This window comes from Rattus rattus, chromosome 3 (assembly GCF_011064425.1).
Source record: "Rattus rattus isolate New Zealand chromosome 3, Rrattus_CSIRO_v1, whole genome shotgun sequence".
Classification (NCBI taxonomy): domain Eukaryota; kingdom Metazoa; phylum Chordata; class Mammalia; order Rodentia; family Muridae; genus Rattus; species Rattus rattus.
The window spans coordinates 62,125,982-62,153,525 of record NC_046156.1 but is presented as its reverse complement, the minus strand read 5'-3'; the positions used below and the strand labels follow the sequence as shown (position 1 = coordinate 62,153,525).

The window sequence follows — 27,544 nt, the reverse complement described above, 5'->3', positions numbered from 1 at the left end:
CAAAGGACTACATTTTCTTTATACAGCAAACAGCAGAACCCAAGTGTCAAACTTCATCACCTTTTATTAATAATCAAAACACAAGAACAAGCACATGAACAAGCACAAACCTCTGTAAGATGATAATTCATTTATAACTGCCTCCTCCAGATTCAAATACAGTAACCACTCTAACGGACAATATCACTTAAGAGCTTATGGCTTGGATGGACCATAATGGCACATGCTTTTAATCCTGGCACTAGTGAAGCAGAGGCAGGGAGATCTCTGAGTTCCAAACCAGCCTAGTCTACAGAGTGAGCTCCAGGACAGTCAGGACTATACAGAAAAACCCTGTCTTTTTTTTTTTTTTTTTTTTTTTTTTTTCCGGGGCTGGGGACTGAACCCAGGGCCTTGCTAGGGCCTTGCTCTTGCTAGGCCCTGTCTTCTTTAAACGTATGGTTTCCCCAGTGTGGTGAGACACATCTATAATCCCAGTATTTGAGAGGCAGAGACAGGAGGATCTCATGAATTTGAGATCAGCCTGCTCTATACAATGAGTTCCAGGACAGTCAGAACTACACTGAGACCCTGTCTCAAAAACAACACAACAACAACAACAACAAGAAGAAAGAAAGAAAGAAAGAAAGAAAGAAAGAAAGAAAGAAAGAAAGAAAGAAAGAAAAAAAGAAAGAAAGAAAGAAAGGAAGGAAGGAAGGAAGGAAGGAAGGAGAGAGAGAGAGAGAAAGAAAGAAAGAGAGAAAGAGAGAGAGAAAGACAGACAGACAGACAAGTAATCTAAGCAAGGCACAGTAGAACAGGCCTATTAATTCTAGCACTTCCAAGATAAACAGAAAGCTAAAGAGTTCAAGGTCATCTGCTACATGGAGAATCTGAGGCACACTTGATACCAGCACTCAGGAAGTAGAAGCAGGTAGATAGATCTCTGTGAGTTCAAGACCAGCTTGATCTACAGAGTGAGTTCCAGGATAGCCAAGGATACATAGTGAGACCCTGTCTCAAAATAAAAACAAAAAGAGTGTTTGCTCTTCTTTTCTAGGGGAACCCAAGTTTGGTCACTAGGATCCTTGTCATGTGGCTCACACTGTATGCATCTCCATTTCCAGGGGATGCAAAGCCTCCCTTTAGGCCTCTAAACACAGAGAGATACATAGTTAACAATTGTTGTTTTTGAGACAAGATCTCTTTCCATACTCCTAGCTATCCTGGAGTATGTGACATAGACTTAGGGTGGACTCAAACTCAGAGACGCTCCTACCTCTGCCACCCAAATGCTGAGATTAAAGGCACATACCACCATGGTACACTCTAAAAAGATCTTTTCTAAAAAGGAGGGGAAGAAAAAAGTTGTACCTTGTTTTCTAGCAAAGATACTACCTGACATGATAGGTGGAGGCTTGCTTAAATAACACTCACAAGAATGATTGGAGGCCAAGGACTGTGGTGCACACCTTTAGCCCCAGCACTCAGGAGGCAGACAGTGTGAGTTCCAGGTCAATTTGGTTTTCAGATTAAGTTCCAGGACAGTCAGGGCTACACAAAGAAATCCTTGGGGTGGGGGGTGGTGCTTGACTAATACTAGATTTCAAATAAGACGACACTGCATTTAAAAAAGAAGAAAGAAGAGAAATAAGTCACCTATATGGGAGGGATGGTTCAACTGGTAAATGCTTGCTGTCTAGGCTGGATGGCCAGAGTTCAACAACCAGAACTCATACAGGTGGGAGGGAGGGAAGGAACCAGCCTCTGACACATGATCTCATACTCATTATGCACTCATACAATAAAAATAATTAAATAAGTAAAATTTAAAAAATCTGTCACTTTTATAAACATCTTTTTTTACATTTAGAAAGAAACAAGGGTTGTTATGGCTCTCTAATGCTTTTAAAGAAATGGCAAAAGTCACCTCCCCAAGAAACTAAAAATAGAGGCACATAAATTAAAATTACAGCTTATGAAGAAGGCATCTATGACTATATTTAAGGGGAAATTCAAGCCAACTCAAAGCGACAAGGATAAAAATCACAGAAAAGAAAAGGAAATCATCTGAAGAAAAGTATCTCATACCCAGCAGCTTCTCAGGCAACAGTTACCGAGGAGCACCCGTCATTCCTCTGGAACAGCCTCTGATTCACCCCCATACACATCTTCCCTCCTACAAACAATCTGTGGCTTTTCTTTGTGGGCCTTTCCAGCCCTCCATCTCCATTAATCTCTAACTACTCTGACCGCTCCATTTGCCCAATTCCTTACGATTTCTTCATACATCACCCTAAGCATTCCTCCAGTCCCTATCCTATTATGCAACATTCCTCATAGCTCTTAAGTGTCGCACACACCCCTCTCCATCTTTATGAAGCCTAACCACAGGCCTAACCTGGGCTCTTCCACAATTCAAGGCTCCATTTCATTTATCCTCCCTCTTTTAGGGTCTTTTGACCTTGACCCCTCTCCCCCATCCTTTAGATGTTTCCAATGTTTCCCTCTGTGCTGACTGTGGTATGCTTCTGTAATCCCAGCACTAGGACCAGTCAGGAAGACGTAAGAATTACCTGTTGTCTCAAAATACAAAACAACAAGACCCATTCCTTTCCACAGTTGTACAGTCTAAAGATAGGAATCACCAAAAGAGTTAATTTGAGAAAGTACGTATGTGCGCTGCTGCTGACAAGCGATGAGAGGAGGGATGACGCATTGGGGGAGTCTGGGGGAAAAGCCACTCCAAGAATTTACTCCCAATAAAATTCACAATTCCCATGACTATTCAATACTTTTAAGTTCCATAATCTCAACATTTTGATCTATTAATTTCACAGTCACCTTGGCCTCTACCTTATACCAAGGAATTCCCCTCTACCAATACTCCATTTACTTTTTTGTCTTATTGAGCCCAGATCCTGATGCATGCTAGGCAAGACCTAGCTGTCTCCTCCCTTAGCCTCCACCAACTCTAGTTTCCCACTCCTGTTTTTGTGGTTTCTCTCTTAACCCCTAACCTTCAATTTCAATCTCCATTCTTCCCCCTCAAAGTTCTCAACGCAGTCGCCTCTAAGACACTGTGTGAGTTTTCGTCCGCTTCCCTTTTCTCAGTGACATCCATCCTTTTCCCCCAGACTCCTCTAGTAATAGAACTGTCTTTTACTTCAAATTCCGGTCCTGTCCTCCCTTAGGGGCAACCCCTCGGGCATCCTCAGCTACAGGTCCTTTCCCAAGACTCGCTCTTGTTCCCATCTCACAGTCAGTCCTCCCCAGCAGTCTGCCCCCGCCCTACCCGACTCACCTGCGGTACAGGCAGGGACCCCGGAATCAAGGGGTGAAAACCCCGCCGCCGCTGGCCCTGAGGAGGCGGACGCCATCTTGGCAGCCCCCTCCCCCTCAGCGGCTTCTCTCCCTTTCAATCCGACTTTTCCTTTTCTCGGAATCGAATCTTCCCCACGTCTCTTCACAGAACCCGCGTTCGGCGGGCTTCTCACAGGCGTTGTTCAGGCTCCAGGACAAGCTCAGGACCGCACCACTTGCCCGGCATGGGGGAGAGATCCAGTCTCGCACCTTCCTAGCAACTTGAACTGCTCTCCGCAAAAGCTACCTTCTCTCACTAGACAGGAACACTCAAGCCCGGCCCCGGGGGTCCCGCGTCTCCGACAGAACAAACCTAAAGGAAAACCCAGGCACCTGAGGTCCCCCAAAAAGCGAATGCCCCCCTCCCTCTCCTCCCCAGCCACTGCCTGTTTATCCCCAACTCCACAGCTTCGTTCAGGGTGGGCGGCCAAGGAAACCCCGGTATTGCGCATGCGCACCACCTCCTCGGCGCTCCGGCTAGCTAGCCGGAGAGAAGAGAAGCCAATCCGGAGGTGACTCCGGATCACGTGACAAACGTACGTCACACCCCAAGGAATCCACGGGCGGAAGACGGTGTAACTATGGTGGCTCGGTAGGCCAATATAGGTTCGTATCTTTGATCGTGTTGCTATGAACTCTTACTGAGAATCAGCTGGACCGGGAAGGACTGAGCGCCTCAAATGACAGTCTTGGAAAGAACTCGGATTGCAGCTCTTGTGTCAAGTCCGAGATGCTAAGCATTCGTGCACTACAAAACATCACAACCATCAAGAAGTCTTCCAGCGTTTACTGTTTAAGGTGCGGGCTTGTGGGACCTTCCTTCTAAAGACATAAAAATAGACTTGTTGGGTTGGGGATTTAGCTCAGTGGTAGAGCGCTTGCCTAGGAAGCGGAAGGCCCTGGGTTCGGTCCCCAGCTCCGGAAAAAAAAAGAACCAAAAAAAAAAAAAAATAGACCTGTTTTGTTTGCTTCAAACAGTGCTAGACATGGTGACAGAGTTCATTAAATGTAAATATTTGATAAATAAGGCAATGAGGAATTGTCAACAATATAACAAGAAAAGTAAGAAAAACACATGAAAACAAAGTTTAAAAGACCTATCAAAAAGACTACATAACTCAATCAGACTGCATTAAATAACCTTCCCCCATCCAAAGTCCTCCTTAGCGTTCAATTGCTAATTATCTATACTCCAAAGGGCATGGAAATACAGAGGGATTCCATTCTAGTCTAGTCGTCATATGAACTCTGCCCAGTTTTTACAAAGAACCTTGGCAGCTGTGAACATTATGGAAACCCTAGTAAAGCCCTTTCTCAACAAGAGCTTCTGAAAAGCAAAGACTGTTTACTACATTTTTTTTTTTTTCGGAGCTGGGGACCGAACCCAGGGCCTTGCGCTTGCTAGACAAACGCTCTACCACTGAGCTAAATCCCCAACCCCTGTTTACTACATTTGTATGTCCACACCTGTCACATTTTTGTACAAGGTAACCACTCAATAATTATTTGTGAAATGAATAAATAGAAAGACATGGAAAAATGATTTCCAGCTTATTGACCCTAAGGTGGCCTGGACACCTATCCAGGCGTTCCTCCAAAAGGAATCCAGAACCACCAGAACATCTATCAAATATCTCCCATTCGTTAACCTCAGATTTCTTCTTCTTCCTTTACAACCTAAAATATTTGTTTCCTTACTGCCATCTGCTGGATTCTTTGTGCTCCTTTGGGTACTGAGAATAGACAAACTTCATTTGATAGAATTAGCATTCCTAATTCAACAGCATTTTGACTAATTAGCACTGAAGTATTGTATGTTATGCTGTACCTGAAACCTTCCCCCACTGACTATCACTGGAGTCAGACAGTGCTATTCACTCACAGGTGAAGTTGTCTCACACAGGTACTTAATAAATACTGTTGAATAAATTGTCCATATTTCCAGAAAGAGAATTCACTTGCCTGAGGTCTATCATAACGACTCATCAGATAAAGGAACCAAGATATCCCTGGGTCCCTGAGAATTGATCCATTCAAGTTTCCCTCTGACCAACAAGTACATGAGTGCACAAGCACTTTAGTTAAGTGTAAACTCAGTTGATTCTATTTCCTAAGGTGCTCAAAACCAATTGAGGTAGAGATTAAAGCTACTCCGGACTCTGAAATTGTAAGTAGGCAAAAAAAGAAACAAAACACCTGAATGACTAAGATAGTTAAAAACAGCTTTTTCTCTCTATAATTTGTTTTTCAGTTAGGAAAGAAAAAAACACCTATTTTACAGGTTCCAATGGGGGCCTTCTATCTACATCAAGTACCAGGAAATGGTCACTCTTACAGCCCCACCTTGTGCTATCTGTTTATGTGTCCCTCACAAGACTATACTTTTCAGAGCAAAGATGGTGGCTTTTCATTTTTGCAGCTCAAGAATGTAGACTATGCCTGGCACATATTAAGGTCCTAAATATGTCTCCTAAATATTTGAATGGATGAAGGTGAAATTCAAAAAGTGGAACTAAATGTTGGAATTGAGATGTCATGGAGCCAGGAATGGTAGGTAGCCCATGCCTTTAATTCCAGAATTTAGGAGGTAGAGGCAGGCTGTTTTTGTGAGTTCAAGGCCGCTGTGGTCTACCTCACCAGTTTGAGGACAACTAGAGTTACATGGGTGAGAGCTTGTCTTAAAATAATAATAATAATTATTATTATTATTATTTTTTTTAAACATTTGGGTGTGGTGGCACATGCCTGAGGTTCCAGCTTCTCAGAGAGTTAAAATCCCTTAACTTGTTTCCTCGAGTTCCCTTCCCTTTCACTTCCAAAAAAAAAAAAAGGGATCTTGATTTCCAGAAGAGCCTGGGCAAAATAGGGTGCCTTTATCTCAGGGGTAAATGTAATCAAAAGGAGAGCTCGGAACATGTAGGAAGCAGGTGTCCTTTTACCTCTAAGTCTCTCTGCCCCAGCTCTTACCCAATCCGGAGGTGTCTGAGTCATGAAGCTCCTCTTCCCTAGTAGCATTCCTAGCATAGCAGAACTGGGGTGACTGGGCAAGGTGTGGGAGCAGGGCAGAGCAGCATGCTTTGGCTCCGTGCTGCTGAGGAAATGGCAAAGGGAGTTCACCAATACATATTTTCAGAAGGGAGGCAATCTACTGACCTCAAAGTAGGGCCACCCATTCAGTCTTCAGTGTTTGTAAGTGTCCTTTGTCAATGTACCTTTGGGGGATAGGGGTGTAACTCAGTATTAGAGAACTTGCCAATCTTATACAAGACCCTGAATTTAACCCTTGGTATTTGAAAAACTAAACCAAAACAAAACAGAAACAATGACAAAAACAAAAACAAAAACAAAAACAGTAAAAGAATGAGTACCTTATTCATTCAGTTAGTCTTCCATTCATTACCTAACTCCAGCTTATTCCAGGCATTCTTAGTATAGACAGATACAATCCTTGGCCTCACATGGGATGTACCTGAGTAGTAGAATGCTTTCCTAGAGTTCCTAAGACCTTGGGTTCAATTCCCGGTAATAGAGGGAAACACACACACACACACACACACACACACACACACACACACACACACACACACGCTCTTCCCTCAACCTAGTAACTTGAAACCAGTTCATGGGTCTGGCAAGCTTGGCAAACATAGAGACCCCATCTTAAAAAATGAGGACTGGAGAGATGGCTCAGCGGTTAAGAGCACTGACCCTTTCTCCAAGTTCAGTTCACAGCAACCACATGGTGGCTCACAATCATCTGTAAAGAGATCTGATGCCCTCTTCTGGTGTGTCTGAAGACAGCTTCAGTGTACTTCTATATAATAAATGAATAAATCTTTAAAAAAAAAAAAGGTTGGGGATTTGACTCAGTGTTAGAGCACTTGCCTAGCAAGCGCAAGGCCCTGGATTTGGTCCTCAGCTCCAAAAAAAAAAAAAAAAAAAAAATGAAACTCAGTGGCAGAGGTGTTTGCCATCAAGCCTGACTTGGACCCCCAGATTCCACATAGTACCTGCATGCTTGTTTTTTGACCTTCACATCAGTTCAGTGGTACATGCTGACAAATGTGAACACAAACATGTAGTTAAAAAAAAGTAAAAAAAAAAAGTCATACAATTTTTTTTTTCGGAGCTGGGGACCAAACCCAGGGCCTTGCACTTGATAGGCAAGCGCTCTAACACTGAGTCAAATCCCCAACCCCATACAATTTTTTTAAAGATTTATTTTATATCCAGGGCTTGGCGGTACAAATCAAAGCCAAGACCCATTAAAAAAAATGTTTTTATCTTAAAAAAAAAAAAAGATTTATTTTATGTATACGAGTTCAATGTAGCTGTCAGACACACCAGAAGAGGGCATCGGATCCCATTAGAGATGGTTGTGAGCCACCATGTGGTGGATGGGATTGAACTCAGGACCTCTGGAGAAGCAGTCAGTGTTCTTAACCACTGAGCTATCTCTTCAGTCCTATACTGTTTTTTAAAAAGATTTATTTATTTTATGTATATGAGTACACTGTAGCTGTCTTCAGACACACCAGAAGAGGGTACCAGATCCCATTACAGATGGTTGTGAGCCACCGTGTGGTTGCTGGGAGTTGAGCTCAGGACCTCCAGAAGAGCAATCAGTGCTCTTGTTTTTTGGTTCTTTTTTTTTTCGGAGCTGGGGACCGAACCCAGGGCCTTGCGCTTCCTAGGCAAGCGCTCTACCACTGAGCTAAACCCCCAACCCCGCAATCAGTGCTCTTAACCACTGAGCCATCTCCCCATTTTCTTTTTTTTTTTTTTTTTTTTTTTTCGAGCTGGGGACCCGAACCCAGGGTCTTATGGTTTGCAGGCAAGCGCCTACCACTGAGCCAAATCCCCAACCCGCAATCAGTGCTCTTAACCACTGAGCCATCTCTCCAGTCTCTGTAATAAAAAATTTAAATCTATTCTTTTTTTTTTTTTTTTCGAGCTGGGGACCAACCTAGGGCCTTGCGCTAGGCAAGCACTCTACCGCTGAGCTAAATCCCCAACCCCTATTCTTGACTTTTTTTTTTAAAAAGAATAGATTTAGGGGTTGGGGATTTAGCTCAGCGGTAGAGCGCTGGCCCTGGATTCGGTCCCCAGCTCCGAAAAAAAAGAAAAGAAAAATAAAAGTCAAGAATAGTATCATATACCTCTAAGTCCAGCAGTTAGGAGATTGAAGCAGAGTAATCAGGAGTTTAAAACCTGCCTCAGCTGCATGGGGCAGCTGGCGTTACAAAAAAACAGCCAGGCGGTGGTGGCCTTTAATCTCAACAGAGTCAGGTGATCTCTGAATTAGAGGCAAGACTGGCCTACACAGTGAGTTCCAGGACAGCCAGACCTAAAAAGGAAGAACCTGTCTCAAAAAGGGGGTGGGGGGAGCTGGAAAGATGGTTCAGTGGTTAAGAGCACTGATTGCTCTTCCAGAGGACCCTGAGTTCAAATCCCAGCAACCACATGGTGGCTCACAACCATATGTAATGGGATCTGATGCCCTCCTCTGAAGTGTCTGAAGACAGTGACAGTGTATGCATATACATAAAATAAATAAATCTTTAAAAAAAATCACAAGCAAATAGGACAGGCCCATAAATCACTGGAATAAAATTAATATGTATTAGCATAGAATATGTCTGAGTGCTGTATTTCACACCTGTGTTTTCAGAAGTAACAATGAGAACAAAGTTGACAGTCTTGACAACACAGACTATTTGAATTTGGAACTATTTCAGAGATTTCCATGATTATGGAAGCTATGTCTGGAAAGAGGAGTGGGTGTTTGGGAAGACTTAGCTTTCCTATAAAATCAAACATTTGTCAAACTAAGAGAAAAGCAATGATAAGTTAAAGGGGAATCTTGAACTGGCCAAGACTGGAGCGGTAGAAGAGTGACACCCAAATAAAATGGTCTGCAAGGGGTGCTCTGCAGAGGCAGAACGGTAACATGGGAAGGACCTGGAGTAGTGTTTCTCAGTCTTCCTGACCTGCGATCCTTCATACGGTTCCTCTTGTTGTGATGATCCTCAATCACAAAATTATTTTCATTGCTACTCCATAACTGCAATTTTGCTACTATTATGAATGGTAATGTAAGTATCTATTTTCCAGTGGTCTCAGGAGACTGCTGTGAAAGGGTTATTGGACCCTTCATAGGGAGCACAACCCACAGGTTGAGAACCGATGACCTAGAAGATCATGCTAATGATCGATTCCTCCTGTTTACCCTGGACTTACTAAATGCTGTGCTAAGCAGTTTACAAGGACCATATCCTTCATCTCAACAATCTTTTTTTTTTTTCTTTTTTTCGGAGCTGGGGACAATCTTTTTTTTTTTAAGATTTATTTATTTATTTATTTATTGAGTACACTGTTGCCATCTTCAGACACACCAGAAGAGGGCACCAGATCCCTGTTACAGATGGTTGTGAGCCACCATGTGGTTGCTGGGAATTGAACTCATGACCTCTGGAAGAGCAGTGGGGCGCTCTTAACCGCTGAGCCATCTCTCCAGCCCTCATCTCGACAATCTTAAAAATGTAAAAAGCATGTCTCATTTTACAGTCAAAAATGTGAGATTCAGAAATGTAAAGCTACTTGTACAAGGTCACACTGCTGAAAGACTTTCAAAGTCTAGGGATTTGTTTTATTTTGCTTTGTCCAGATCTTCCAGTTCAGTCTCTTTCCCAAATGCTGGGATTATAAACCTCAAACATCACACTGGGCTTTTGACATTGTAGCTGCTGCTACTTGTTTTTGTTATCATTTTAAAACAGGGTCACACCGTAGCCCTGGTTGGCCTGAAACTTGCTATGTAGACCGGGCTCTAACTTGTAGAGATTCCTGGCCTCTGCATCCTGAGGGTTAGAATTAAAAAGGTGTGGAATGCTAGGCCAAGTACTTAGTTGCTTGTGGCTTTGTTTTGTTTTTGAGACAAGAGTTTTCTACGTGGCTGAGGCTGGCCTGGAACTTCCATTGCTCAGTCCCTACGTGATCTACTATGCTCCTAATCTTGAACTTTCCAGCCCAGGGATTGGGCTGCCCTTCCTCCAGAAGCTCCTCCCTACATAATGTAAACATTTCAGTCTGTCTCTCACTCTTTTCTCTTTGCCTGCACTCATACTTTCTATCTCCCTGTCCCCCTTCTCTTCCAATGGTAACTCCCCTGGCCTCAACCCTTGTGGTCAGTGAATTTGCCTAAGAGCGGCTTCCCAATAAACCTGCTTTTTATATAATCTAATTTGGCTTGAATTGGATCATTTCACCAGCAGAGAAATAACCTATCAGGGCACATAAAGCTTAACAAGCACACCCCCAGACTCGTTTTTACTTTTTAAAATTTGAAACAAAATTCTGCTGAATTACTTAGACAGGTCTTGAACATGTGGTTCTCCTACCCCATTGATGAGAATACAGGTCTGACTGCCATTGAAGTTTTAGAGAAAGGGAACTAAAAAGTCAGGATATTTTGTTTTGGTTTAAAGACTTATTTACTTATCCATTCATTCATTGTATGTGAGTATACTGTTGCTCTCTTCAGACACACCAGAAGAGAGCATCAGATCTCATTGCAGATGGTTGTGAGCCACCAGTAGATGGGAATTGAACTCAGGACCCCAGAAGAGCGAGCAGTCAGCGCTCTTAACTGCTGAGCCATCTCTCCAGCCCCAAGGCCAGGGTTTTTAGAAAGGCTTCTAGGAGAATTAAAGAGCAAGTGGGAGTGGAGAGGGAAAGGAGCTTGCTATGAGGCGGGTCTACTGGCACACACCTTTAATTCCAGCACTGGGAGGCAGAGGCAGGAAAATCTATACGAGTTCTAGTGCAGCTTGCTTTACATAGATAGTCCAGGGCAGCCAGGACTGTAAAGAGAGAACCTGTCTGTAGAAAAACAAACAACAAAAAATATGGGTAAGGAGGAGGAACCCTGGTAGTGTATCCCAGGAGCTACCTAAGAGTGGCCGCTGAGAAGACGTAAGGGGAAAAGACTAGGAAAAGAAAAGGCGTCGAGTGCTCGACGCTCGACTGCTTTTGCTTGCAGACGCCGGACTTCCGTCATTGGCGGTCGCCCGCAGGAAATAGTGTCGAGTGCTGATCGGCGAGAACCCGGTGCTGGGCAAGGGGCTGCTGGCGGCGGCGCAGTCTCTGTAAGCGGTATGAGTTTGGCTGGGGGCCGAGCCCCACGGAAAACCGCTGGAAACCGGCTTTCTGGGCTCCTGGAAGCCGAGGAGGAAGATGAGTTCTACCAGACAACTTATGGGGGTTTCACTGAGGCAAGAGCCGGGCCCAAGAAGAGGGAGGCGAGGAAGCGGAGTCTTGTAGGGAAAAACCCTAGACAAAGAGGAAGGGGGCGGGGATTGAGAAAGGCTCTGAAAGATGTGCTCCTAGCTGGCGGTGGACGCTGTGCGTGTGCGTGTGTGTGAGGAACCGGTCCAGAAACAAATTTAATTAGCATACTCTCTTTTTCAGCTTTCAAATCACAGCATACTGTTTTCTTAGATGACCCTTTATTGACTGTCCTAAGAGAATCCCCATTTAATTTCCATCATAGAAACAAAATTTCAGCTTGCAGTTAGATTCGGTTTACTTCTCATTTTCTGATCGGTTTTAAGGTCTGTAACAGAGTTCGATTTTTTAGTACAGGGCTGACACTTAGCTATATTTTTATTAATAGAAGCTGTTCATTGATTGAATATATATTGCATACCCAGATCAGCATACCATATATAATTAATAGCTTGTGGTGGACTCCTTGGGAACATTAAAAACTTCCTGAGGCTGGGACTATATTGTAGTTCAGCGGTCAATCACTTGCCCTAGATCCTGGATTACTGGCCCCTAGCAATAAATAAAAGCAAGCTCTATCCTGCAGGGCAGCTGCCTGGGATCACAGTCAATTTGAGGATACTGTATGATAAAGACTTATATTCTAACAGGTGAGAGGGTTGTGCCTGGTCTTTTAAGTTGTATTATGTTTGTGTGCCTGCATATGAAGCTCAAAGGGCACCTTGGAGTTCAGCCTCTACATCATGTGATCCCAAGGACGAAAACCCAGCAACTCACTATGTAGATCAGCCTAACCTCATGGAGATCAACTTGCTTCTGCCACCATATGGCCAGCTAAGGTGCCCCCACCCCTGACCTGACACCTCCACCCCCTCAGTGTTCTTCTGTGTAGACTTGGCTGTCCTAGAACTCAGAGACCTCCCCGCCTTTGCCTCTGGAGTGCCTCTACCCCTGGCCTTATATAGATTTTGTTTGTTTGCTTTCTTGCTTTTATTTTTAATTTATTTTTTATATTTTAGATTTACTTATTTTTATGTGTGTTGATGTTGGCTACATGTATGTCTGTGAGAGGGTGTTAGAGCCTTTAGGACTGGAGTTACAGACAGTGCTGAGCTGCCATGTGGGTGTTGGGAATTTGAACCTAGGTCCTCTAGAAGAATAGCCAGTGTTCTTAACCACTGAATGGTCTCACCACTACCATATATAAATATATATTTTAAAGAGGGTTGCTACACGTGGTCTCAAAGTTTAGGTAGCCCTTCTGCCTCAGACTCCTGAGTCCTGTAACTGTAAGTATTTGTCACTACCCTTGGATTTCCCTTCCCACCTCCCAGTCAGATTTTGTAGGTCATAGTGAAGCTGTATTAAGCAGTTTGACTTCTCATTTAAAGGTCTGAAATGAAGCATCAAAGCTCCATCATTAAGTTTTTGGTTAGAAAGATTTCTTTAGTGCTGGTAATCCCGGAGAGGTGGTGCAGGAAGATGACCTCCGGTTCCAGGCCACATGGGCTGTGTTTCCAGTTCCATCCTGACTCAGCCTTACAGACAAACCAACCCTAATGAGTAAATGAGTAAAGCCTAAAGAGGACAAGGGCTGGGCTGGGGATGACACTGTTGCTCAGGGTTATCTTGTTTAGCTTAGCTGGAGGTTCCAGCTCCCAGCACCACAGAGTGGATGGAGGTGGATATGGGACAGTGTTAGGGTTGAAGGGAAGATTTTGGAAAGAGAGTAGACAGGACTTTATGACTAACCAGGAGTCACTATGTACACAGCTTTAATAAACTAGTTTAAAATAGATCTCTCTCATCCTTCAAGGTTCATTTCCTATTCCTGTCATTTTATGAGTCGTTATTTAATACGTGCACCTCATGCTTCCAGAAAGGATATGTAACAAGGCTTACAATGGAAACAAAGGTTAGAAACAGTAAAAATAGAAAATGAGCAGAACAAAATGTATTAATGTATGAATAAATAAGTAAAATTATATATATTTTTTAATTAAAAGTAATTTTACCAAGAATCCATGTTAAAATGGAAATAGCATTTGATAGCTGTAAGTTTTCTAGCAGCCAAACTAAATTTGTTCTTTTCTAAGACCGAAGTATGCAGTATACTCAAGAAAGACAAATTTATTTAGCACTAAATTCTAGGGAGAATTTCTTATTACTTATATGGTGTACAACTGAAGTAATCAGGGGTTTGATAGAGGACGTTCTCCTGTGTATTAAAGGACTGGAGAAGAGCCCAGCGTAATGACAGAAAATCCACAGTGCAGTAAAACACGGACACTGAGCAGGAGCACAGTGGGAACTTGCTCTACCGTCTGGTGATGTGCTTTATACCAGAGCAGAGCCGAGAGAGTTAATGTGTTCTGAGTCTCTTTCACAGACATTTGTCAGAAGAATGGTGGTCATTTGTGCTGCCTAACTTAGAGTATCAGTCCTTTGTTATATGCTTGCTTAGGCAGCATTAATCCATTGGTTGTGTCCCTGATTGAGAGGAGAGAGAATATTCCCAGGTGCTGCCCAGCCCAGTTGATGTCCCCTCACAATGACACCCCTTCCCAGGGTAGCTGCCATCGACACCTTAGCCTGTATTACCTCAGGTTGCACTTTAGGCCTTTCTAACTCCCAGTTCCCATAGCTTTCTGCAGTATTCCATGGACACATCAGTCAGTGGATCCCGTTATCCATAGTGGTATTCAAATATTCTTCTGTCTCAGTGCACATGAAGAAGGACAGATTCTCTCAGCAACTGTACCTCTACAGTGATGATCAACAAGTGAGATAAGTCAGATGAGGTAATTGAGCCTCATAGCCTACAGAATAAGTCCTAAGTTTATTTATTGGCTTTGAAATTTAAATTTCTCCATAGAGGGCCTAGAGTAGTGAGACAGCTCAGCTTGCTGCTTTTGCCAAGAACTGGATTTGGTTCCTAGCACCACAATGATGGTTTACAACCATCCATGACTCTTCATTCTAAAGGATCTGACTCCCTCTTCTCACCTCCTTGAGCATACACCCACATATGCACATACAGACATGTAATTAAAACACTCAATCCACATACAATAAATTGGAAAAGGTGCAGGTTCTTTTGAATCTTACAGGTCCAGAGAGCATGCACTGTTGGAGGTAGGCTGTGTTGAAGACAGAGCAGTCAGCTAACAGGCTTCTTTTTCTCTTTTTTTAAAGATTTTTTTAAAAATTTATTTATTTGATGTATTTGAGTACACTGCAGCTGTCTTCAGACACACTGGAAGAGGGCATCAGATCTCATTACAGATGTTTGTGAGCCACCATGTGGTTGCTGGGATTTGAACTCAGGACCTCTGGAAGGGTAGTCAGTGCTCTTAACTGCTGAGGAATCTCTCCAGCCCCCAACAGGCTTCTTTTTAACTTTAAATGTTTGCCATTTACTTATGGGGGAGGGCTCATGTGTCACACATGTATGTGAAAGCCAAGGGATGCCTTGGAGGAGTTGCTCTCTCTAGCAGATGGGTTCTGGGGTCGGGTGGCAAGTTCCTGCTGAGCCATTTCCCTGCCCTAGCATGGCTTCTTGGTAGGAAAAAGCTCTCTGTGCTTGGGTCTGAATCCTTATTCCATAACTATGCTGTGTGTACCTGTCTGCCTTTTCACTCACCTGTACTTCTGTCTTGGCCGTTTTGAACAATATTGTGTATTAAATCAAGGCTCATCTCCTGTTCTGTCCTTCAGAGTGATACAGCAGGTTCAGCAAACTGCAGTTGGCTCAGATCTGGCCCACTCCCTGTGTTAATGCACACTGTATAGTTTCCCTGCTGGGTTTGGTAGCGGGCCTGTAAGCCCAGCCCTTGGGAAGTGGGTGCAAGAGGATCAAGAGATGAAGGTCATCCTTGGCTACACAGAGTTTGAAAGTAGTTTGGGTAAAATGAGGCTGATTTTATTAAAACAAAACAGGGACTAGAGAGATGGCTCAATGGTCAAGAGCATGTACTGCTCTTTCAGAGGACCTGGATTCAGTCCCCAGCCCCCATGTCAATTGGCTAACAACAGCCTTTAATTCCAGGATCGAGGGATCTTCACTTACTTATCTCATGTGTGCACACACGCATGTGCCTGCACATGCACACACATAAGCATACACATGCATATGCACACATGCACATATAAGTAAAGTAAAAATTCTAAAGAAAAGAGTTTCCCTTTCTCTGGCTTTTTATAAGGACGTAATGTCTAAAGCTTAGACCTGTTAGATAGCCAGACTATTCTGATTTGCTTTTTTTTTCCCTGTTGTTTTTTGAGACAGGTCTTTCTGCATACATAGCCCTGGCTGTCCTGGAACCTGCTATGTAGACCAGGCTGGCTTTACAGAGATCCACCTGCCTCTGCCTCCCAAATGCTGGAATTAAAGGTACCTACCACCATTTCCAGTCTGCAGCCTTCTTTTTTTTAAACACTGATAGAGATTGAAGCCAAGGTCTACTCTATGGTTGAGCTATAGCCCCAGCCAAGAGCGTAGCCAGACTGGCCTCAGACTCATGATCCTTCCTCAAATGTGCCACCATTGGTCTCTCCTTGTTTTTATTTATGTGGGTTTTTAAAAAAGGCTTTAGTTTTACTTTGTGTATGTGGATGTTTTGCCTATATAGTATGTGTACCACATGCATGCATTGCTTGTGGATATCAGAATGGGCTATGATCCCCTGGAGCTGGAGTTACAGGGGTTGTCAGCAGCCATGTGGATGTCTAGAACTGAGCCCAGGACTTCCAAAATTGCAGCAAGTGCCATCTCTCTAGCCCCAGTTTCTGTTCTCGTTACAGGGTTTCATGTTCTTCAGATTGGCCTCAAACTGGCAACATAGCCAGAGATGACTTTGAACTTCTTTTTTATTATTGTTTTTAATGTATTGTTTATTTTAATTTTATATGCATTGGTATATGTCTGTGTGAGCATACCCAAACCTGGATCCCCTGAAAGAACAGCTATCGTTCTGAACAGCCGAGCCATCTCTAGCCCCAGTGACCTTGAACTTGTGACCCTCCTGCTTCCACCTCCTTAGCACTAGGATTACAGTTTTACACTACAGCTCGTAATTCAGTGGTGGAAACTGAGTGGACTAGATAAGCATTGTTCCAACTGAGCTCTATCCTCAGCCCTGACTGAGGGTTTTGGGAACGACATCTCTTATGACCTCTAGTTAGCTGAGGAATTTTATTACAACTTACTTATTTGGTTGTTTTGTTTTCTTTCCAAGTAGAGTCTCACTGTAGCTTATGCTGTCCTAGACCTCACTGTGTAACCTGGGCTCCCCTCAGATTCACCGCAGTCTAGGTCCTGAGTGCTGGATTATAATCATGAATCATCACTACTCATGGCTCAGCTACAACTTCTTTTCATCACAGTGTCCTATCAGTCAGTAAATGAGGGCAAACCACGTCTTTTAGATTGATTGACAGCCTCCAGTAACACAGGAAGACAGGGTACTAAGCTAAGAACCGTGAACTGAAAAGACTTTGTCTGTGGGGAGTGAAGAGCCAAATAAGAAAGAATTGGATGGGGTTGGGGATTTAGCTCAGTGGTAGAGCGTTTGCCTAGCAAGCACAAGGCCCTGGGTTCGGTCCCCAGCTCCGGAAAAAAAGAAAGAAAGAAAGAATTGGGGAGTAAATTAATTATCAGGGGAGTAAATTCATCCACTTCTCCTCAAGGAAGGTTAACAGTGCCATGGCCGGCCTGTTCTCACCTCCCTGTGTCCTCAGGAATCTGGAGATGATGAGTATCAAGGGGACCAGTCTGATACAGAGGACGAGGTAGACTCTGACTTTGACATCGATGAAGGAGATGAACCATCCAGTGATGGGGAAGCAGAAGAGCCCAGAAGGAAGCGCAGAGTCGTCACGAAAGCCTATAAGGTACAAAGGACCTGGTTTCCTTGGACCTTTTTAAATTTTTTTTCTTACAGGGTGGGGTGAAGTTGGGTTTGTTTGTTTGAAACAACGTCTTGCTGTGTAGGTCAGGCTGGCCTCTAAGGAAGAGTCCAACCTCCTTCTGCCCCCAAGTTGTTGGGGTTAAAGCCCCAGCTCTGACTTTCTCAGTTGTGTCCTCTTGCTGCGTGCTAGTTTTCTCTGATACAGTCCTCACCTTCACCCTTATCTCTTGTTTTCTGGTGTCTGTTTCTAACTTGTCCCCAGGAGCCTCTAAAGAGCTTGAGGCCTCGCAAGGTCAGTACCCCAGCAAGCAGCTCCCAGAAGGCCAGAGAGGAGAAGACGCTGCTGCCACTGGAGCTACAGGACGATGGCTCTGACAGTGAGTTTACATCTGCTGACCACATTTAATTGTGGTGATTAAATGTTCTGTCTGCATTAGGTTGAAGTTGATAACCATTGTTTTGTAAAGAGAATCCTTGTGTGTGTGTGTGTCTGCCTGTCTGCTTGGGTGTATGTGCACTTGTATGTGCAGATGTGTACAGAGGCCAAAAGAGTTAGTTACAGGCTTGTTCCGTGTGTGCCGTGTGAGCCACTGCCTCAGCTCCAGTGGTCATAAGCGCTCAGAAAACACTTTCAACACCACTGAGCCAGCTCTGCAGCCCCAAAAACTCCTTATTCTTAGAAATAGTTCTGGGCCAGATGGTTCAGGCTTGTAAACAACAATTCCTCAGAAGGCTGCCAGCAGGAGAGTAACAAGTTCAAGGCCATCCTGTGCTACACAGCAAGTTAAAGCTGGCCCCAACCACTTAGCGAGACTGCCTAGAAATAAAACATGAAGACCAGCATCTCAGAACGGAAAGATGGTGCTTGCCAGGCCGGAGCTCTGTCCCCAAGATCCACATGGTTTAAGGAGAGAGCCAACTCCTGAAAATTCTCTGATTTTCACATGTGCTGCCCTCCCAAATATTATTTTAAAAAATTAAGGTATTAATAAAATATAACATGAGAAGGTCTAGGGATGTAGCTTACTGGTAGAGAATTTAATCCCCAATAACACAAAAAATAAAAGTACTAAATTCTTTAAGAGAAAGCTGTGTACAACTTAACTTTTTTTTTTTTTATTTATATAACCTAAGTCATTAAAAGCACTAGGAATCTACGGAATGAAATGAATGGGGTGTGCTGTTCACAGTAGGTTATGTGATTAAGATTAAAGGCTGTAGGCATTATTTGTATTATTCTTGCTAAATTTGTTTTTTTTGTTTTTTTGGTTTTTTTGGAGCTGGGGACCGAACCCAGGGCCTTGCGGTTTCTAGGCAAGCGCTCTACCACTGAGCTAAATCCCCAACCCCGCTAAATTTGTTTTTTAGTAAGCTTAAATTGTTTAAAAAATTTTTTTTTAAAAATAGCTAAGAAAGTAGCCTTGCGGTAGTGGCACACTCCTTTAATCCCAGCCCTAAAGAGGCAGAGTTCAAGGGCGGCCTGGTCTACAGTATAAGTTCTGGATGACCAGAGTTATGTAGAGAAACCCTGTCTTAAAGCCCCTTCCATCACCCTACCCCACCCCAACAAAAAAGAAAAGAAAAAAAAGAAGCTAGAAATGTGCTGGCTGCGGTGGGCAGGCCTCTGATCCCAGCACTCCAGAGGCAGAGGCCCGAGCAGCTCTGAGTTCGAGGTCAGATGCTCACAGAGTGAAGTCCAGGACAACCAGAGCTACACAGTCAGAACATACTTTTTTTTTTAAAGAAAAAGAAGAGAACAAAGTAGAAATGAATTGAAAACTCTCTTCCAATCTCACTTTCCGTAGGCCGCAAGTCCATGCGTCAGTCTACAGCTGAACACACACGACAGACGTTCCTTCGGGTTCAAGAGAGGCAAGGACAGTCCCGGAGGCGGAAGGGTCCGCACTGTGAACGACCACTAACCCAGGAAGAGCTGCTCAGGGAGGCCAAGATCACTGAAGAGCTCAACTTACGTTCACTCGGTCAGTCTGGTTGGGAAAGTAGGTGCAGACACTGAGGTGCGTGAGACCAGAGACCTGGAAAAATGGAGATTTAAAACAGAATAATTAGAAAGTTGGAGCCCGTCTTGAAACATGCAAAGGGAAATAAACACACAAAAAGAAGAAATGAGTGTGTAGTAGGAGAGGGTACTAGGCCGTTGAGAGGGTCTGAAGTAGCCAAGCATGGTGGCTCATACTTTAATCCCAGTGCTCAGGAGGCAGACAAAGTGAGATCTGTGGCTTCAGGACAGCCAGAACGACACAGAAAAATCCTTATCTGGAGTCTTAGTGGGGGGGGGGGGGAGGTGTCAGCTTGATTGAGGTCCAGTTGGTATAAAATAACGGTTGGCTGGTTTTTCCTTTTCTGAGAGAAAGCAGTATCTCCAGTCAGACACAGGCCAGACACAGTGGTAGAGATCCGTGAGCTCAGTGTATGGAAGGTAGAAACAGGAGAGTCAGGCACTCAAGGCCAGCCTGGATTATGGGAGTCCCAACTCTATGAGTCAGGGAGAGATTTCTAGGGGGGCTCTGGCCAGGTTTGAGAGGACTGTGTCCACAGTGCCCACATGGAGTGGTTCATTCAGGGGTAAAGGACCAGAGGAGTCGTGATCTGTTTATTCACTAACAGATGTGCATGCAGTGTTGCATGGTCCTGATACTGTGTAGCTAATGTGAGTTACTATGCCCTTCATGGTGCAAACAGCTATACCAACATTGAACTGACAGTGTGCCACCAGATCTAAGCACTAACACAGTGTAGCCAGCCATGGGAACTGAGGGGGTTACAGAGAAATGCCTGAAAACAAAAGAGTCACTTAGTTTAGCTTTTTTTGCCCTTTTAGAATGCAGACTTGGAGGCTGGAGAGATGGCTCAGTGGTTAAGAGAACTGACTGCTCTTCCAGAGGTCCTGAGTTCAATTCCCAACAACCACATGGTGGCTCACAAGCATCTGTAATGAGATCTGGAGCCTTCTTCTGGCCTGCAGGCATACATGCATGTGGAACACTGTGTACATAATAAATAATTTTTAAAAAAATATGCAGACTCAGCTGGGCAGTGGTTGTACACACACCTTTTATCTCAGCACTTGGGAGGCAGAGGCGGGCAGATCTCTGAGTTCCAGGACAGCCAAAGCCACACAGAGAAACCCTGTCTCAAAAAAAACAAAAAAAATGAAAACGAAAGCAAAAACCAAATCACAGGACAGAGCCCAGAGAGATGCCATAGCTCAGCAGGTGAAGGCACTTGGTGACAGCCCTGTTGTCCCCAGTTCAGTTCCTGGAATCCACATGATATGAGCAGAGAACTGACTCCAGCATGTTATCATCTGACCTCTCCATATGTGTGTTCACGTACATACACTCTCATAAGTACATAAGAGAATTTAAATAGACCTCAGGACAGAGTGTAGGAAAAGGAAAACTGACCATTCTATCATGTCTCCCTTTGATCCTGAAGAGACCTATGAAAGGCTTGAGGCTGACAAAAAGAAGCAGGTTCACAAGAAGCGGAAGTGCCCTGGGCCAATAATCACCTACCATTCAGTGACGGTGCCACTTGTTGGGGAGCCTGGTCCCAAGGAAGAGAATGTGGATGTGGAAGGGTGAGTGAACCCCGTGTTCCTGGCCTCTCTTAGAGCTCACTTTCCTCACAGCACATATTCAGACCTCAGCTCATTCCTGGCTTGTGCTGGAGTCTGCTAGCACGAGTTGAATAGTCTCTGAGTGGGGCATGAGGATGATTAAAGAAGAGACAGAAGACACAGGACGAGAGAGAGATTTGGGAGGACTGTCAGTGAACACTGTAGTTGCCCCAATTTTAGCCTTCTTGTAGCCCACAGAGTCTCGGGATATAAAACTATCAAGCTAGCAGAAACAATTGTTACCATTTATATAGGATATCTGTTCCCGTCTGGAGGCTTCCCTGTTCCTTCCTCCAAGGTTAATAGAATCTTGAGCCTTAAGTCTATCTCCTCCTGATGTTGTATGTGTTAGCAGGCCAGGAAATCTGGAAGCAGACCCTGACCTGCCTTGACTCTGCCTGGCAGGCAGACTTTTACTCTACTTAAGAAGCAAATGACTCCTGACACTTCCTGTTTTGTTTTCTTGAGTTAGTGTCACTCTCTAACTCTGGCTGGCCTGGAGCTCATTATGTAGCCCAGGTTAGTTCCAAATTCATGATCTACCTGCCTCTTCCTCCTTAGTATTGGGATCACAAATGAGAATCATCATGCCCAACTTTTTATTTTCTTTCTTTAGTTGATTTCTTTCTTTATTTCTTTATTTACTTATGTGCATAAGTGCATGTATGTCTGGCCTGGTACCCATTGAAGGCAAAAGAGGGTGACATACTCCTTGGAGCTGGAGTTAGAGATGGGTGTGTGCCACTGTTTGGGTGCTAGTACTCAATATCCTCTGGGAGAGTAGCCCAGCTCTTAACTGCTGGACCATCTTCCAGCCCCATAGCCAGCTTTTTTGTTGTTAAAACAGTTATTTACTCTGAATCCAGCAGCTTGTAACTCAGAAATCTTCCCTTGGCCTCTCAAATACTGAGCGTGCACTATACCTAGCCTACCTTCTTTATCTATCTCCAGCCTTCTCAGCATTTGTGGTTTTTCTCTTGCCCTCAGACTTGATCCTGCTCCTACATCCTCTGCACTGACTGCACATGCTGGCACTGGACCTGCCGTCCCTCCTCCTCACTGCTCACGCACCTTCATCACATTCAGTGATGATGCAACGTTTGAAGAATGGTTCCCCCAGGGGCGACCCCCAAAGGTCCCTGTTCGGGAGGTCTGTCCAGTGACCCACCGTCCAGCTTTGTACCGGGACCCTGTTACAGACATACCCTATGCCACTGCTAGAGCCTTCAAGATCATCCGTGAGGCGTACAAGAAGTACATCACTGCCCACGGACTACCACCCACTGCCTCAGCGCTGGGCCCCGGGCCCCCACCCCCTGAGCCACTCCCTGGCTCTGGGCCCCGAGCCTTGCGTCAGAAGATTGTCATCAAATAGAGGCACCTGACCCCTACCTAAAGTCCCTCTCCTGACCTGGCTCCACTCTGCCCCTCCCTTCCCATCTCTGTCCTTGTTGACCTTTGCCATGGTTTTTCCTTAGGTCCTCCCTAGTCCATTGTTTGCTTGTGCTCTTCGGTTTTTTAATCTAATAAAGTGGTAGAAATGTAAAATCCTTTCTGTCTGATGTGTAGGGTTGGGGGCAAGATATATTTATGACTGTGAGTGTGTGTTTAGGTTGTTTTGGGTTATTTTTTTGTGCTAGGATTGAACACATGACCTTGCTTATGCTGGACAAGTGATCCACTGCTAAAAGAACCCCTCTATCCCATTTGTTTTCTCCCCTTTCCTCCTCTTTTCCTTTTTTTTTTTTTTTTTTTTTTTTTTTTTTTTTTTTCTACACAGCCCAGATTGGCCTCAGGTAAGATCTCTCTGCCTTTGCTCCCCAGTGATAGAACTAGTCTTGGCTGCCACACTGTGTCCCTAGGCCTTTTATTGTTTGATAGCATTTGTTAAGAGCTGCCCGTTGTTTTTCTTTTGTGTGTATGTGTGTTTTGCTTGCACATACGTGAATACCATAGCATACATGTTGTACATAGAGACCCGAAGGTAGCATTGAATCCCCTGGAATGAAGTTACCATTTTAGCTGCCATGTTGGTGCTGGGAATTGAACCCAGTTCCTCTAGAAGAGCAGCCAGTGTTCCTTTTTTTTTTTAAAGATTTATTTATTTTATTTATATAAGTATACTAGCTGTCTTCAGACACACCAGAAGAGGGCATCAGATCTCATTACAGATGGTTGTGAGCCACCATGCGGTAGCTGGGAATTGCACTCAGGGCCTCTGGAAGAGCAGTCAGTGCTCTTAACCACTGAGCCATCTCTCTCTAATGTCCCTTAGTGTGTGTGTGTGTGTGTGTGTGTGTGTGTGTGTTGTGTGTGTATGTAAAGTGCAAGTTCTTGCTAAATTGTCCAGGTTAATTTCAGACTCCTGGGCTCAAGCAAGCCTTCCATTTCAACCTTCCAAGTGCTAGGCTTAGAAGTGCAAATCACTGTTCCTGCTTTATCCTTTTTTTTATTTTTTAAATTTATTAGTTGTGCTATTTCAATACTATATGATATTACCAGCACTTTGATGGTTATATTTAATTCACTTTTAAAATTCTAAGGTGTCACAGAATTTTGCAGCTGGGGAAGACACTGTTTATGATGATGCTTCCATTTCACCATGCCCCTGACCCTACATGCAGAAGTCCCAAGGTTACATGATACAGAGAGATGCCCTTATCTGTTTTTGATTCCTAATTCTTTGAAAAGAGAGTCCCAAGTGAGTCAGGTGCCTGGCTCTTCTATTGGTTCTAGAGACTGTACTCAGGTCTCAGGATTATGTAGAAAATATTTACTGATGAAGGCCCTTACAGCCCACCATCCACCAGAGGTAGTGCAAAAGTAAAGATACAGGGGAAGTGGACCTATTTAGGTTTTTTTTGAAGCAGCAACTCTTTTCTTGGTTGTTTGGAAACCAGCAGTTCAGTTCATAGATCAGCAGCAGCAGCTTGATCCACTCCAGGGGTACACCAAAAGTCCAAGTCGTAGCAACCACAATCAGAGTGGTAGAACTACCTACCAGAGATAGCCAGGACTCAGCCTTGGCTTGAGTCAGCAGGAGGGTACAGGAGGAATGTCAGAAGTTCTCTGTGTGCCTCTCAGGGAAGTGAAGATCAGGGAAGATGCAAGACCCATAAGTGTTGCACACTTAGCTCTATAAGCAAGCCAAACTCAGTCTCCGTCACTGTCAGTTGAGTCCATTTTATAATCTCTCCAAACATCATGTGCCCTCAACTTCTCCCGCCTCTGCACGTGTCTTGACTTAGCATGTGTTTCTGTCTCATTTGACATCACTCTAACAATCGGCCTGAGTCCACAGAAGTGGCAAGAAACTGCAGCATGGCACTGGAAGTTTTTTGGTGCATTTCCTTCTATGCAGTCCCAACAAATGCAGCTCAATTACCCAATGTAAGGCAGACCAATACATGCATGTTGTTAGCTAAGAATCCTTTACCACATGTCCTTTCGCTTACTTACATTAACAGAACATTCTTTCACCTATGTCTGCTTTAGCTGAACATTCATTCATGTATTTGCCCCAGCAAAACACCATCCAAGAGATTTTTCAAAAACTGTTAAGTTTCCACTTCATACTTTTGTTTTATTTCAGCCAGAAAGCAGAAACTTTGCCACCCAATGTAAGCTTGAAGAAAAACTAATTGATCAATTGAATGTAATCAATTGTCAATCAAAAAAGTGAATGTAGAAGTGAGTAGCTAGGGCTGGGGATTTAGCTCAGTGGTAGAGCGCTTGCCTAGCAAGAGCAAGGCCCTGGGTTCGGTCCCCAGCTCCGAAAAATAGAAAAGTTAAAAAAAAAAAAAAAAAAAAAAAAAGAAGTGAGTAGCTGGCAGGATGTATGTACATATGTACCCTTTACATTCTAATGAAAAAAGAATCATAACACCCTTTAGGATCTGTTCACCTGTTGACAATAGGTACTACCTAAGGTCTCCTGTGATTAGTTTTCTTCTCATGGTGTTCTCTCTAGCATATCTGGCCCTAATTACTACATTGCTACAAGAGTATTCCACAGAAAACACTTACCTAGTACCTGGAGATTCAGTCAATGCCTTTTTAAGTACTAATAGAAAATAATGTATGCAAACTATGAATAAAACCTTGGCCGAGGACATACAGCCAGATTCTAACCCATATTGAAATCTTCCATCTTTCTACCTCAGAACCCACTGAAGACTGTATGTTTATATGTATATGTAGTCATTGGTACTTGTTAACAGTGACTGGTTGTTGAGAAGACATTTTTTCCTATGTAGGTCATTAGTTTTCAACTGGGGTTAAAGGAATGGAGTTATGTATTTAAACACATTACCATTGAGAATTAGTATATTTCTACCTGAGACAACATAGAAATTAATTCAAAGTGAATCCCACTCTTTAAAAAATGAACACACACACACAATGAACAGTTACTACACAAAGAAGTCTCACAATATACAGAAAGTTGCACACACTGACCCAAAAGACAAGAACACGAACACAGAGTTATTCAGGAAAAGTGGCTAATAACCAGGCTAATCAGAAAGCTGAGTGCACTCTGGTAGACTGAATTCCTGGATGGAGAGCTTCAGGTAAGCTTCCAAGTGTCCAGCACTGCAGCTCTGGAAGGGCACAAAGCAGATTCTAGCAGCATTTCCCAGGGCAAAGCCGTGTCTGTGTGAGAATCAGACTCATACAATGAATAGTAATTCTGTGTTACACGTGGCCAAGAAAAATAGTAAAACCCTAGACATGTGTCACCTGGACTGTTTTGTAAAGAAGTAAGGAACTTCCTACAGGATGGTTGGGGTTTCCAAACCAGCCACAAGAAGAATGTACTTCCAAACAGGGACAACTGCCCCTCTCAGTCTCCCCCACTGACTGCTATTTTAACAGCAAACACAAGTGTGAAAGAAGCACAGGTAGAGTCTTGGGGGAACTGGTGCCCTGCATATAAAGGGCACAGATAAATAACAAGGAAAAAGGAGTTTGGAAAACACTTGCTGGGGATACTGACTCTGGACACTTAAGAGCTAGCCAGTGCACAGGGAATGGGCACTGAGGGGAAGTTGGAGAACACGGGCGCCTGCGGCAGTGGGTGCCCCTGGCCTGATCTGCAAAAGCTGGAGAAGTTGCAGGAATGCACAGAGAATGAATGGCCCGGGATGCACCAGCTGATTCTGCTGGAGTAAGAAGGGGCTTTCAAATGTGATGGTGGGATTCAGAGGCAGGGCCCTGGGCACACAGATCGGCGAACATCTTCTGGAGTGCAGGTGACAGAGCCGGGGCGGCCTTGCCAGTTTGGAGGGGAAACCGGAGGTCGTGGGTTGCACAATTCGGAGTTTGAAGTGCCAGGGCGGCGTGGTGGATCAGGCCTCCAGGCTCAGTGCAGTTCCACAACCCGCTGGTCCTAGGATCGCTCACCATCCGATTTGCTTCAAGATACCATACCAGTGCCTCCCCGGTGCCTCCGCCACCCAGTACACTCACCAGTGCCTGTGTCTCCTCGGTGCCACTGCCACCCAGTGCGTTCTCCTTGGCCCTGAAGAATGCCGCAGAAGGGAGCCAGTCTGCAGACCTCCGAGCTGCACCACGCTGCATCCCATGTTCCCTCAGAAACGGTACCCGCTTTATCCTTTTTTAATAGCATATATTTACAAAGTAGTGGGGTTCATAAAGATGTCTTCACTTAAGTCTATCATTTTTATTATTCTCACTTAGGTTATCCATATTTAACTCTAAAGTAAACTAAAGTTAAGTACCAAAACAAAATCCTTACAGTGTGTGTGTGTGTGTGTGTGTGTGTGTTACACGTATCAGGAGTAGTGTGCCTATGCAGAGGCCAGGCAGTGTCATTGTAACTCCACCTATCCCTTTGAGGCAGGCTCTCTTTCTGAACCTGGGCTCATGTTTTCTAGGCTCTCTGGAGCTGAGGAGCCCCCAGTGTTCCTGTTTCTGCCACCTTGTTATGTAGGTGCAGGGACCTCACAGTTGTGCAGCTACCAACTACCCCCTTTCTCTTTCCTTTTTGGTTTTTCAGGACAGGGTTTCTCTGTAGCTCTGGCTGTCCTGAACTTGCTCTGTCGACCAGGCTGACCTTGAACTCAGAGATCTGGCTGTCTTGGCCTCCCAAGGCATGTGCCCCCTCCCCCTTTTAAAAAAGTTAAAAACACAAACTACAAGGCTTTGAGCTCACCATGTAGTTCCGACTGCTCTCTGTCTGTAGCAGCCATGGCTCAGCGCCGTGTTGAGGGAATAGAGGTGTAAGGCACAATGGCCGGTGCATTGATACATCCCCTTCCATCCAGTGCTTTGAACAGAACAGGTACCCTACAGTAGGAGTCATCTGATTCGCCACTGGAGGACTCTGCTTGCAGGAAAAGAG

General features: G+C 44.2%; 2 protein-coding genes across 3 annotated transcripts in view; one reads left to right on the top strand and one right to left on the bottom strand.

Moving 5' to 3' along the window:
• The window catches only part of Pip5k1a (phosphatidylinositol-4-phosphate 5-kinase type 1 alpha), a 41,963-nt gene extending 38,154 nt beyond the window's left edge, over positions 1 to 3,809 (bottom strand). For both annotated transcript variants that reach the window (XM_032897779.1, XM_032897781.1), the window contains exon 1: positions 3,284 to 3,809. In XM_032897779.1, coding sequence (XP_032753670.1) covers positions 3,284 to 3,359 — 76 coding nt within the window. In that variant the 5' untranslated portion in view covers positions 3,360 to 3,809. The remainder of the gene's footprint in view (positions 1 to 3,283) is intronic.
• Positions 3,810 to 11,409: 7,600 nt separating this feature from the next.
• Vps72 (vacuolar protein sorting 72 homolog) lies at positions 11,410 to 22,728 on the top strand. The gene is made up of 6 exons (XM_032897778.1): positions 11,410 to 11,615; positions 17,368 to 17,520; positions 17,800 to 17,914; positions 19,343 to 19,519; positions 20,997 to 21,141; positions 22,168 to 22,728. The coding sequence occupies exons 1-6, from the start codon at positions 11,499 to 11,501 to the stop codon at positions 22,553 to 22,555; spliced, it is 1,095 nt and encodes a 364-aa protein (XP_032753669.1). The 5' UTR covers positions 11,410 to 11,498; the 3' UTR covers positions 22,556 to 22,728.
• Positions 22,729 to 27,544: the final 4,816 nt, after the last annotated feature.